General features: G+C 46.4%; 1 protein-coding gene across 2 annotated transcripts in view; it reads right to left on the bottom strand.

Annotated features, from left to right (window-relative positions):
- Positions 1 to 5,371: 5,371 nt before the first annotated feature.
- The window catches only part of LOC116503412 (major histocompatibility complex class I-related gene protein-like), a 187,185-nt gene continuing 178,946 nt past the window's right edge, over positions 5,372 to 13,610 (bottom strand). The window contains exons 6-8 of one of the 2 annotated variants that reach the window (XM_032209815.1): positions 9,287 to 9,319; positions 5,887 to 5,920; positions 5,372 to 5,628 (exon numbers count right to left, since the gene is read on the bottom strand). In XM_032209815.1, the coding sequence (XP_032065706.1) occupies positions 5,901 to 5,920; positions 9,287 to 9,319 (53 nt within the window). In that variant the 3' untranslated portion in view covers positions 5,372 to 5,628; positions 5,887 to 5,900. The remainder of the gene's footprint in view (positions 5,629 to 5,886; positions 5,921 to 9,286; positions 9,320 to 13,610) is intronic. The other variant, XM_032209814.1, reaches the window with a different exon arrangement.

Raw genomic sequence — 13,610 nt, 5'->3', positions numbered from 1 at the left:
AGAACCTTCCCCTTTTACTACAGGCTTTAATATTGGTCTCCAGTGCAGCTTCACTTCCTCTTTGTTTTGTTAACTAAAGTACCTCTGTGATCCCTTCTAGTGCTTGTAAATCTGTATTTGGACGAAAGTCCCACGGATGGGTCTCCTTTAGCACAGTTAGAGAATGGCCACAAAATGGTTGCACCCTTCAAATTTCTCCTACTCAAATGATATTTCTGTGGAAAACAGGGAAATGGCTTTTAGTTCAATAGAAAAAGGCAGTGAAAAAAAATTAATTGTATATTTCTATCATTTTATTAATAAATTGAAGGAATATATTTGTCTCTCTCCTGTTCTTTGCTGTACTTCTTCAAAATGAGCCTCTTCTTGTTTTGAGCTTCTCTTGAAAGGAACTTTTCCCTTCCTCCATTTTGCACGCTTTCTATAGCTCCAGTGGCAATTCTTCAGAATTAACAGAAGAACAGAGTTGGAAGGGAACCTGGAGGTCTCCTAGTCCACCCCCTGCTCAAGCAGGAGGCCCTATAGCAATGATGGGGAACTTTTTAAAAACTGAGAGCCCAAACTGCAACCCAAAACCCACTTATTTATCGCAAAGTGCCAACATGGCAATTTGACCTGAATACTGAGGTTTTACTACCTAAAATAATGATAAACAAGGCAGAGTTCAGCTAATTGTTCTAAGAAAAACATGATAAATGCACTTTTATGCCCCTTCATTTTCCCCCTGCTTTTGAAATATGTTTAAGAACAACAAAACCTTTCTAATATCAACTTTTTTCCTTTCTCTCTCTTCCCCCCTATTTCTTTCCCTCCCTCTTTTCCCCCTTTCTCACCCTCTCTTTCCTCCCTCTCTTTCTTTCTTTCCCTCTCTTTCCCTCTCTATCCCTCTGTCCCTCTCTGTCTTTCCCCCCTCTTCCCCTCCCTTTCTGTCTTTCTCTCCCCCCTCTCTCTTCCCCTCCCTCTTTCTGTCTTTCCCCCCTCTCTTTCCCTCCCTTTTTGTCTCTCTCTTCCCCTCTCTTCCTCTCTGTCTATTTCTCTCTCCTTCCTCCCCCCCTCTTTCCCTCCCTCTCTCTCTTTCCCTCTCTATCTCTTTCTGTCTTTTCTCTCTCTCGTTACACCGGTAGGATCCCATCCCTGGGTATAGGTAATCTCATTTAACAACCAAAATCGGAACTGGCAACTCAGTTTTTAAACAAAGCTGTCAACGGTCCAACTAGCGAACCCCCAAAAAGGAACCCTCAGGGTCGTTGAATCCCCAAAAGTAAAACTTTATTGAATTCACCATCTCGGAACTGAAGAAGCAAAACCAGCTCTGGTTTTCCCACATGAAACCTTGGTCAGTTAAACAATAGATTCCCTTCTCCCAGCCCTCAGGTGTTCGCCTTGTCCAATTGTAAAGCTTTTGTTATGGGAAAAGTCCACTTCCCCAGCAAACACCTGCAGTAGTGACCTTGGCCTTTTGCAAGTTCTCACCCTCCCAGGACGGCATCTTGGCATCCCGTTTCCTCCCTACACATTCCACCCCTCTCGCCTTTCCATTGTGTGGGAAGAAATGTCCTCCTGGGTTCAGTTCCAACTGGGGGAAAAGACACTGGAAACATGGAGGCTGCTTGGAAAGATGGTTTAATGGTGGGGGGAAAAAGGTGATCACATGCTTCAATGTTGGGTGAAGAAAAGAGAGTGAGATGTTGAAAGTCTCTGGTTTTATGTCCTCTTTGGCCTTTGATCTTGATCTTGTATTCTGATTGGTTGCCAGACTCCCATGGGGCCATGCAGGGGCAACACTCTAGGCTGTGCTTTGAGTCCATGTTTGGTGGAGCATTGCTTCTTCCCAGGCGCCCTGTGGTGAAATGGATAAAGGGCTAATACTATCATCCCTTATCCCCATCACCCTGGAGCTGAGGGGGAGACCTTTGTTATGTAGAATAGACTGGCTCCAGCATTTTAAAGGCCCATTAACAAAGGTGGGGCTATTAAGAGTGAGTCTGTTTCCTACCTAAAAACATGTTTCTCCATTTCTGATCCAGGGAAATATAATATTCTGCCTTTTTAATATTTCCCAGGATATTTCATTTTTCTAGGAGGGGTGGGTTTTAACTTCCTACAATTTGCCAGTTGAATAGCGATAGAAGCTGGAAGGCAATAAAGCAATTCAATCTTGACAAAGTCATTAAATGTGTGGGGGGGAGGGGTTCCCAGGAAAGAGGCAATGAAGACTTTCACACAATTATTATTTTTTCTTTAGTTGTCTGCTTATAATTTTCCGATTCCTGAACCTCAATCCTTAAAGTCATCAAGGAAGGACATGACGAAGGCTCTACCACCAACCCACTGGGACATTATTTCCTTTGGATGTTAGATCAGGCTGAACCACGATGGCCTTTTGTGTTTCTTTCAGGCGTCCTTGAGATCGGGAGAGAGTGAAGCCCCTGAGTTTGTTCACATCCCACCTTTATCTTTTTCATGAAGAACTCAAGAGGGGAGGACATAAATAAGGCTCTTTCCTTGTCCTATTTTCCTCACAACAACCCTGTGGACACACGAAGACTGGTCCAAAATCACACAGCTGAACTCACTGCCTCCTGGTGTCTAGTCTGGTCTACTTACGACCAGAATTAAGCCCAACATTTCACTTAACATTTGCTCACGACTTTCTTGCCACGGTTGTTAAATGAGTCACTCAAATTGTTAGTAACACGGTTGTTAAGTGAAACTGGCTTCCCCATTGACTTTGCTTGTCAAAAGGACACAGGAGGGGATCATGGGACTCCAGGACACTGAAACAGTCATAAATATGCGTGACCCATCAAAACCGTGCTCGACTAAGCTGCGCCCAATTAAACCGCATCGCTGACGTCATCAACAGGGCGACAACAGCCAGCGCGGAGAAAGAAGGGTGCTTTAAATAGCGCTTTGAAAGCAAGCCGATTCAACTTAAGGTAAGGGTTAGGTTTAGGGTTAGGTTAAGGGTTAGGGTTAGGGTTAGGGTTAGGGTTAGGTTAAGGGTTAGGGTTATGTTTAGGGTTAGGTTTAGGGTTAGGATTAGGGTTAGGGTTAAGTTAAGGGTTAGGATTAGGGTTAGGGTTAGGTTAAGGGTTAGGGTTAGGGTTAGGTTTAGGGTTAGGGTTAGGGTTAGGGTTAGGGTTAGGTTAAGGGTTAGGATTAGGGTTAGGGTTAGGGTCAGGTTTAGGGTTAGGGTTATGTTTAGGGTTAGGTTAAGGGTTAGAGTTAGGTTTAGGGTTAGGTTAAGGGTTAGGATTAGGTTTAGGGTTACGTTAATGGTTAGGTTTAGGGTTAGGTTTAGGGGGGTTAGGTTTAGGTTTAGGGGTTAATTTTAGGTTTAGCGTTTACAGCGTGCTTCTGTCTCTGTGCTGTTGTCGCCCTGTTGATGACGTCAGCTACGCGGTTTCGTCGAGCGCGGTTTAGTGGAACGCAGTTTTTGGGTGGAACCATAAATATGAACCAGTTGCCAAGCGGCCAAAGGTTGGTCACACGACCACAGGAATGCTGCAACGATCACAAGTGTGGAAAATGGTCATCAGTCACTTTTTTTGAATCCTTTTGTAACTTCAAATGGTCACTAATGAACTGTTATAAGTCGAGGACTCCCTGTAGACGAAACTGAATGAATTTGTGTCGGCCTCGTTTATCCTTGGTGCTCATTTTTCTTTTGCGCATTATATTTATTGTCTTTTGTTCTTGTATTGATATTTTTATTGTGTTGGCTGACCAGAGCCGCTTATGTGAGCTGGACGGTCATATATTCTAATTAATAAATACATTTCTCAACGTTTTGAATCTGTAGAAGAGGCTGAAATATGCACTGAATTCTTGCAAAATGTTTCCAAGTTTTCCTTTTAAGCTTCCAAAGGTGGCTAGTCCTGAGGGAGGGGGAGGACAGGCTCAGCGGGGAAATGCTACCAGTTCAGACTGGTTTGCCTGAACTGGGAGCAAAAAAAGGCTCTCGGGTCGGGTGAACTGGTATTTCCCAGGATCAGCTGTGATATACGATTTATATTGGCTAGAAAGCAGCTAATCTAAATCTTGTGGCACAGCAGATTCCCCCCCCCCCACTCGCTGTTCTACTTACCTTTGCAGGCGCACTCGGTAACAGGCTCCGCCCACCCAGATGCCATCATATCTGTTTTGGACACTGTGCATGCGCGGAAGGCCCTGCGCATGCGTGGAGGTGGCGTGCGCACGCTCACATTTGCCAACCAGTAGCGAAGGTAAGTAGATTTCACCCTGGAGAGACCCCCATCCTTTTCACTCCTCCGTGCCCCCAAAGCAACCATTGTAATATGGGGGACATCTTTCCCATCAATCAGGGGTCTCCCCACTCTTGGGCCACTGCATCATATAGGGCAGCTGAGGAGCCCAGAGAGGATCTCCCAGAAGCAGGAGAAGCTGCCCTTCTGCAAGGGGACCAGGAGGGCTCTGGCTGGGCATTCAGCTCCCATCTCCCGAAGGGCCCCTGGGTGAGGCTCAGAGAGCAGCCACTTGGCCAACAGCCTGAGGCAAAGGAGGATCTGAGGGAGAGGCAGCCTCTCTTGCTGCCACCCCCAAGCCAAGACCAGGTAGCCCTTTTACACAAGATCAACTGGTGATGCTGGAGGAACCTCTGGACACAGGAGCAAAATGGCTGCCTCCTCCCCAAAGGAGCCCACAGGAGCCCCCCCAGTTCTTCCCCCTTCTGGATTCTGCTTTGCTTCCTCCCCCTTCCCATCACTCAAAGTGAAATTGGAATCGGGGTCTCTGATCAACAAGGAGGGTAGAATCCCTCTTAATTCCAACCTCCCCAAAGATACAGCAATCAAGTACGAGGAAAAGAAATCCTTTATTGATTTAAAGATTTAATCATTTAAAGATGTGCAATTGTTAAGGGGATAGCAGCCTGACAATTGATTTCATCATCCGTTTTTCTAAATCATGAAAAGCCATAAATGCCAATCTATTAAAAAATCACTGTCTAATGTTACACTCAGTATATGGATTGTCAAACTTTGTGTTATGAAATATATGGTCAAATAACCGTGCAACAATCAATTAAAAATACATTAACTAACTTAGCCACAAAAATCTCAAAATGCACACTTCTCTTAGCAATAGTTTCATCGAAGATCACATTAAACAGATAAAACTAACACAAGGAGAAAAAAAAAAGAAAACTCCACTTTCATCCCCCAAAAATATAATGAAAATTAACAACTTATCAATCTTTCTTAAAGTAAAACCAAGAAATTCTTCATCCGATTCCTCACTCCATTCTCTATAAACCCATCTCTAAAACATCACCTTTAGCCTCCAACCTCTATCCACTAAGACTAATCAGTAAAAGCCCATTAAGGGGGTTATGCAACCTATTTAAACCATTATCTACGAAACCCAATTTGAAATCTTTTGATTGCACAATTAGTAACACACAATATATTCTTTTCTCCTCTGCTCCTCAACCATAATAGAAACAGTTTATTGATTCAGTGATAAAAGCAGTGATGAAAGACCCCAAAATCTCTCCTGGTTCCAGCATGCAGGAAGGGCCTGAAGGGCTCCTCCTGAGAGTCCGGCCTAATTCAGAAGGAGTCCGATCCCATCTTCTCTCCTCTCTCCTCATGCTGGGCGTCTCCCCTGCAAAGAGGAGGGAGGAAGTATCCAAGGGTTGGTTGGATCAAGACAGTCAGAGCCTGAGAGGTGCCAGAGGATCAGAGTTTGGGGGCAGGAAGACCCCTCCCCCAAGCCCCTTCCCCCAAATTCCTCACCTTCCAGTGTCTGAGGTGAATAGGAGAGAGAAGAGGGATTCCCAAAGCATCTTCACCCTCACTTGGTCCTTGGACCCCAAAGGCCCCCTCCCTCTCACCCCATACGGCCCCCACTGAGACCACTCACCTGCAAGGGGGCTGCTAAACAGTCCGGTTGCTCCCTGGATTGGAGAGAAAGACACAGAATGAATGAATGTCTGGATCCTCTGAGGAGGAGAAATCTCTCTCTTCACCATTCAACCTCTTCAGCTTCCCAAACTTCTCAGAGGACATAAAGCTTTTTATTGATTTATTAATTAAACTTCCATCTCCACCTATCTCATTAAGGTGACTGTAGGCAGCTCACAGTAAAATTCAATGAAATGCCATGTAGAATATTTAAAACACTAAAATGAAAACAAAATCTCCCATCAGATCCTGTTGCATTTGGTCTGACAAGATCGTGTCCAGTGTGTGATCTCTGTCTCCAGTCGGACCCCGGATGCCAGCCATGAACTCCTGGGCTGCTTTGGAGGCCAAACCCAGGGATGGCAGATTGAGGACTCCCAGGGCCATAATCCTGGGCAACCTCATGCCAACCCTGAGATGGCCCCAGCAGCTGAGGCAGGGAGCTGGCCGTGCATCAGGGAGGCTGGTACAGTAGCAACAATCCCAACTTGTGAGCCCAGAGTCAGAAACAGGAAATCACCACCAGAATTGTAGGGTGGGAGCCTCCTGAGTGCCAGAAGAGATTCTCCGATGACCCCTGTAACCCCACCAATCCTGCCTGGGGTCTCAGCTGGGATCCCAAACTCTGAACCCATCTGGGCACATCTCTGAGAATGGAACAACCCCCCCCTTCCAGAGTCAGCCAGGTCTCAGCTATGCCACCAGAGGAATCTCTAACCACTGGGGATCATGACATTACTGATGGTTTCCCTATTCCCCCCTCAAAGAATGGAGGGCTCTTTCCTCCAAAGGGGCCAAGGCTCCACCACGCAGACTCTGGGCTGCCTCCCCTGCCTGAATCCAACAGGGAGAGTTTTCCTTCTCTGCAGAATCAACCAGTGCAAGGAAAGTGGATTTTGTGACATTCATGCATAAGGTGGGACTAGAACTCACGGTTTCACCTGTTGCCCTCACCACTAAGCCAAAGTGGCTCCAATTATTCTTATTATTCCACCAGAAGCAGCTTCAGAGGGAGCCCAGGGAGGATGAATTAGGGGGGGGCTTTAAAAAGTGGGACCCTCTCCCTTTTTCATCCCCTCATCCCCCCAAAGTCTTGCAAAGGGAGAGAATGGCTCATGCAGCAGCTGCTCCCTCCAACTCACCCTGTTCTGAACTGCTGGGTCCTCTGTCAGTTGCTGGAAAAGAAAAGAAAAAGAGGATGAGGATGTCTCTCTGTCTTTCTGTGTCTCTTGGCTTATAGACGGAGAAGCTCAGCTCTTTCTGACTCAGCTCCCTCCCTCCCTCCCTTTCTCTCTCCTACACAAATAAAGACACACAAATACACAGAGAGAGTTTGAACGAAACTGCTTTGGCTAAAAGGCATCAGAAGGAATTCTTAAAATTTGTATTTATATCACACAAGGCCAGAAGGCAGAGCTGACCTAAAAGTTTCTTTTTGTAACCAGTTTGTACTTGGAGAGCTTTTGTGATGGGAGACCAAGAGGAGATCCAACTGGTATCCCCCACAGCTCTTTTTCCCTCAAAATGCACCCTTTTGTTCCCTTAATTTTGTGGAGCTTCTGACTCTCACTTGGCCAAGCCTTTCCTCTCTGCCTACTTGGGAAACAGAGCATGTCCTCAGTCAGAGGGACCTTCCACCAGCCAGGTCTTCTCCTCTTGTTCAAGGTTCCTTCTCCCAGATGTTTCTCCTTGAGGACTCCACTTCCAAGAACAGCCTGGCTGTAAGGAAAAGGGGGCCCATCTTCCCCAGCCTGGTTCTTAGCATGAAGAAGAACACATACATGCACACATCCCTCTCAAATAATTGTGTCCCTGGTCCCTGCTCTTAGTTGGAGATTATATAGAAAGAAGACAAATCACTCACTTGGTGCTGCTTTGTAGTCATCTTGACGTTTTTCTGCAAGAATAAAAATCAGTGAAAGCTCAAAAGAATCCACCAGAGATCATCCAAACTCTCCCTCCATAGGAGGAAGAACCTCAGGACGTATTTCTCAGACCCTTTGTCCCATCAGTAAAGACAGAAAGATCTTCAAAATACAAATGTATCTCCTGATTTGCCCCAAGAGAGACCTGCTGCCTCCGAGATGGATGGAGGGGAATTGGGAGAAGCAGAAGGAGCAGCTGGGAGGGGAGGAAGGTTTCCATGGAAATCCTTCTCTGCTGCTCTCTGACCAAAGCCTTTGAAAGGGACAAAGGAACTGGGATGCCTCTTCCCAACTCAGAAGGAGACAGGACTGCCTGAATCTCAGACTCAGCTGAATAGAAACTGGAGTCCCAGCAAGAGACAGAGATCTCAGATGCTCCCCTAGAGGGCTGGGAAAACAGGACAGAAGGAAGCCCAGAAGAGGCTCCCCAAAGGGAGAGACTTGGGAGGAATCTCCCCATCTTCCTTCCATCAACCCCCTCCCCAAAAAAGATACTTACTGAAGAATACCAGGATCCCAGCAATCGCACACGCCAGGACAAGAGCAGCCACAACGCAGCCAATGATGAGCCCCAGGTTGGATTTTGAATTGGATGGTTCTGAATTGGGAGAAAGAGCAGATCATTGAAGGAGAACCTCAAACAATCTTGCCAATCATAGAAGAGACCTAAAGACGTGAAAGCTGGAAATACCCCAAATTAAAAACTCCATGGGCTCATTTTTAGGTCCAGCAGCTGAGGCAGGGAGCTGGCCGTGCATCAGGGAGGCTGGTACAGTAGCAACAATCCCAGAGTCAGAAACAGGAAATCACCACCAGAATTGTAGGGTGGGAGCCTCCTGAGTGCCAGAAGAGATTCTCCGATGACCCCTGTAACCCACCAATCCTGCCTGGGGTCTCAGCTGGGATCCCAAACCCTGAACCCATCTGGGCCCATCTCTGAGAATGGAACAACCCCCCATCCAGAGTCAGCCAGGTCTCAGCTATGCCACCAGAGGAGTCTCTAACCACTGGGGATGATGGCCTCACTGGTGGTTTCTCTATTTCCCCTTTGTGAATTGAGGCCCTTTCCTCCAAAGGGGCCAAGGCTCCACCATGCAGACTCTAGGCTGCCTCCTCTGCCTGAATCCAACAGCGAAAGTTTCTTCTCCTCCTCTGCAGAATCAACCAGTGCAGGGAAAGAGGATTTTGTGACACCCAGCCGGCTTTCCTGCCTAAGTAGAACTCAGAGTCTTGCCTGGAGCCCTTAGCACTAACCCAAAGTGGGTGCAGTTATTCTTATTATTCCACTAGAACCGGACTCAGAGGGACCCCAGGGAGGATGAATTGTGGGGGAAGGTCTTTTAAAAGTGTGGGCCTTCCCCTCTTTTCACCCCCCCCCCAAAGTCTTCCAAAGGGAGAGAATGGCTCATGCAGGAGCTGCTCCCTCCAACTCACCCTGGTCTGAACTGCTGGATCCTCTGTCACTTGCTGGAAAAGAAAGAAAAAGGTGATGAGGGAGGATGTCTGTCTGTCTCTCTCTCTCCCTCCTTATAGGAAGCTCAGCTCTTTCTGACTCCAGCTGCCTCCCTCCCTTTCTCTCTCCCACACAATAAAAAATGCACAAATAACATGGAGAGAGTTTGGATCAAACTGCATTGGTTAAAAGGCATTGGAAAGAATTATTAAAATTTATTATTTCTATCATACAAAGCCAAAAGGCAGAGCTGGCCTAAAAAGATACAGATAGATTCAAAGTTTATTTTTGTAACCAGTTGTGAGTCTTTGGGACAGGAGACCAAGAGGAGATCCAGCTGGCATCCCCCAAAGGTCCTTTTCCCTCAAAATGCCCCCTTTTCATCCCTAATTTTATGGAGCTTCTGACTCTCACTTGGCCAAGCCTTTCCTCTCGGCCTACTTGGGGAACAGAGCATGTCCTCAGTCAGAGGGACCTTCCACCACCTGTGTCTTCTCATCTTCTTAAAGGTCCCTTCTTCCAGATGTTTCTCCTAGAGGACTCCACTTCTACTAATAGCCTGGCTGTAATGAAAAGGGGCCCCAACTTCCTCAGCCTGGTTCTTAGCATGAAGAGGAAGACACATACATACATACGTGTCTCTCAAATAATGGTGTCCCTGGTCCCTGCTCTAAGTTGGAGAATACATGTAAAGAAGACAATTCACTCACTTGGTGCTGCTTTGTAGTCATCTTGACGTTTTTCTGCAAAAATAAAAATCAGTAAAAGCTCAAAAGAATCCACCAGAGATCATCCAAACTCTCCCTCTGTAGGAGGAAGAACCCCAGATGCTTCACTGTCACTTAGTCCCATCAATCAAGACAGAAATATAATGCAAATGTATCTCCTGACTTGCCCCAAGAGAGACCTGCTGCCTCCGAGATGGATGGAGGGAATGGGGGAAGCAGAAGGAACAGCTGGGAGGGGAGGAAGGTTTCCATGGAAATCCTTCTCTGCTGCTGTTTCCCAAGAGGGCTGGAAGAACAGAAGGGAGTCCAGAAGAAGCTCCCCAAAGGGTGGGATTTGGGAGGAATTTCCCATCTTCTTTCCATTACCCCCCCTCCCCCAAAAAGATACTTACTGAGGAATATCAAAGTCCCAATAATCGCACACGCCAGGACAAGGGCAGCCACAACGCAGCCAATGATGAGCCCCAGGTTGGATTTTGAATTGGTTGGTTCTGAATTGGGAGAAAGAGCAGATCATTGAAGGAGAAGCCCAAACAATCTTCCCAACCAGGGAAGAGACCTAAAGAGGTGAAAGCTGGAAACACCCCAAATTAAAAACTCCATGGGCTCATTTTTGGGTCCTTCTCAAGGTAACATGAAGGCGCCTTGCTATCCGTTGTTAGAGGACGTGTCCTCAGGATGCTGCCTTCTTCTCACACCAGCCCAGCATGAAGGCAACTGAATTCATCTTTGGCTTTTCCACTCAAAAACAGCCCTTTGCCATCTGCTGATTCATAGCAGCTTCCAAAACAAAAACATCTCCAATAATATAAACAAAATTTGTTAAACAAAAACATTTTTGTTCTTTTTATTGGCTGCTCCAATGTCCTGTCATGACTCTGAGTGGAATTGGACAGCTCTGTATGTTTTTTTCTTCATGTTTGCATGTTATTGTTGCATGTTATTATTTAAAGTAAAGCCTTTTTTTCAAGTACACACTTTCATTTTCTTTGGCCAGTCCAGAAATACCATAAAATTATAATTTGTGTTTCTAGAACTTCAGCGTGAAAAATGGAATATGGTGATATCCAACTTCTGGATGGTCCCACAAATGGCAGAAATAGAATAACGGAATAACAGAGTTGGAAGGGACCTTGGAGGTCTTCCATTCCAACCCTCTGCTCAAGCAGGAGACCTTATACCATTCCAGACAAGTGGCTCTCCAGCCTCTTCTTAAATGCTTCCAGTGATGGAGCACCCACAACCTCTGAAGGAAAGTCATCCAACAGATTAATTCTTCTCCCTGTCAGGAAATTTCTCCTCAGTTCTAGGTCTGGACTCCCTCTTTTTTGTGGCAACCCCTGAGAGATCAGAACGTATCATGTCATCCCCAGTCCTTCTTCTCATTAAAGTAGAAATGCCCAATTCCTGCAACTGCTCTTCATATGTTTTAGCCTCCAGGCTCCTAATCATCTTTCTTGCTCTTCTCTGCACTCTTTCCAGAGTCTCAACGTCTTTTCTATATCGTTGCAAACAAAACTGGATGAAGAATTCCAAGGATGGTCTTACCAAGGCATTATAAATTGGGATTGCTTGGGGGTGAAGGGAGCAGCTTTGAGGAGGGAACTTTAAATTTAAATTTCTCTTGCACAAAATTCAGGATTCCCATTGAATAGCAACCTTGCCACTTGTGAATGGATGCTGAGCCGAGGTGGCGCAGTAGTTAAATGCAGGACTGCAGGCTACTTCAGCTGACTGCAATTCAGCAGTTCGGCTGTTCAAATCTCACCGGCTCAAGGTTGACTCAGCCTTCCATCCTTCCGAGGTGGGTAAAATGAGGACCCGGATTGTTGTTGGGGGCAATATGCTGACTCTGTAAACCGCTTAGAGAGGGCTGAAAGCCCTATGAAGCGGTATATAAGTCTAACTTGCTATTGCTATTGCTATGCTTGCTATAAACAACAACAAAAATAAAAGGAATATTTTATTCTGCCTGGGATATCAGCAAAACAATTACATTTGAATATTTCTTGTATCCTGGTAACAATCATCAATAAAAAATTTAAATTTGAATTTTGCAACTTTGGAAATCCAGTGTACGTTAAGGACACTTCTGAACATATGCAGAGTTCTCTGAGAGGGGTTTTTTCCTTGGTTTTATGAAGAGCATCAGGAATTCATGTATCATATCATAAAATATTGTGCAACTTCTGTCAGGCCTGCAGCCATATTTCTTTTGGATCTTTGGCCTGCCACACTTTCTATTATTCTATTATGCCGTTTCTATTGTGGGAAAATGGGGGGATTGTATGGAGTTACTTAATGTGTAGCCAAAACAAAATTCCTTCTAGAAAGCCAAGGTCATCCTTTGTCTCTGCATCTCTGCACCTGACCGGAACTGGATGGGTGGAACTGCCAGCATGAAAGTGGGAGATTGGACCATGGGATGGACTTGTGGGTGTGGGGGCAAGATCGTGAACTTTCATTTGGGTGGGGAAAACCAGGAAGCTTTCAGATTCAGGTTTTCCCAGATGTGCCAACATGGCTCTCTGAATAAATTGGCACTTTGAGCAATATTTTGCCTTGGATTCTGATTTAATTTTGGATGCTATTTGGAACCCTGACAACTTCTTTCTTAGAGCAGCAACCCAGAGTGACCTTTTGAGCTTCAAAGCAGGAAAACCATGTTAGTCTCTGATGGGAAAAAACTCAGACTCTTTTCTGACTCCGGATGCCTCAGTCCAGCCTCTCTCGGCCTTTCCTGAAGGCAGCTGCACTTCATCCATTTTAGTCCAAATCTTCCTTTAGAAAAGGGGCTCCCAGACTCCTCCTGATTCTGGTTCTTTCTGGGGATTGGAAACAAAAGGAAATCTGTCTCTGGTGCTCAGCGTCATTTCTGCTCTTTTGCTGGAGAAAAGAAACAGGGAAGGCCTAAGAGAGAATCTGAGGGAATTTCATCAGGATCGGCCAAGGATTGGGATGGGATTCTGTCCTTTCCATCACCAGAAGTCAGTTCTATGGTCTGGTCCCTGCAGCTTCACCTGCCTCAAACACTGGAAGGACCAATGGATGAAAGCTCAGCTATGCTCACATCTGGACACAGCTGGGCTCAGATTTCTCTCCCACCACCCTCCAGTCTGCCTTCCCCTCCCTGCAGCCTCTCACTCTTCAGCTCCAAGTCCAGAGGCTCCTGCAGGCCGTCGTGCTCCACATGGCACCGATAGCGGCTCCTCTCTTTGGGGTCGATCCGGATGCTGAGCCAGTAGTGGTAGGTCCCATCCGCGTTGGGGGCAAGAAACCCATGGAAGGTCTCTTCCAGCCAAACCTTCCCATCCCTCCTCCAGGAGGCATCGATCTCCCTGGGGTAGAAGCCGTCCATACGGCAGATGTGCGTCTCCATCCCATCCTCCACCTCTGTCCGGCTGCTCACCGTCACCTTTGGGGTCTCTGCAGAAATGGCACCCCAGAATTAACTCTGAGCCACTCCAGAGCCTGGAAGGTGGATGGGAAACTTGGAGGGGCAGGAAAATCTCCCACCACTTAGTTATGCTCCCCTGAATCTGAGGCTGCTCCAGGCTTCTTTCCAAGGGACACAACC

The sequence above is a fragment of the Thamnophis elegans genome, chromosome 2, assembly GCF_009769535.1.
Source record: "Thamnophis elegans isolate rThaEle1 chromosome 2, rThaEle1.pri, whole genome shotgun sequence".
Taxonomy (NCBI): Eukaryota; Metazoa; Chordata; class Lepidosauria; order Squamata; family Colubridae; genus Thamnophis; species Thamnophis elegans.
The sequence above is the reverse complement of the archived record's forward strand: the minus strand, read 5'-3'. Positions and strand labels throughout refer to the sequence as shown.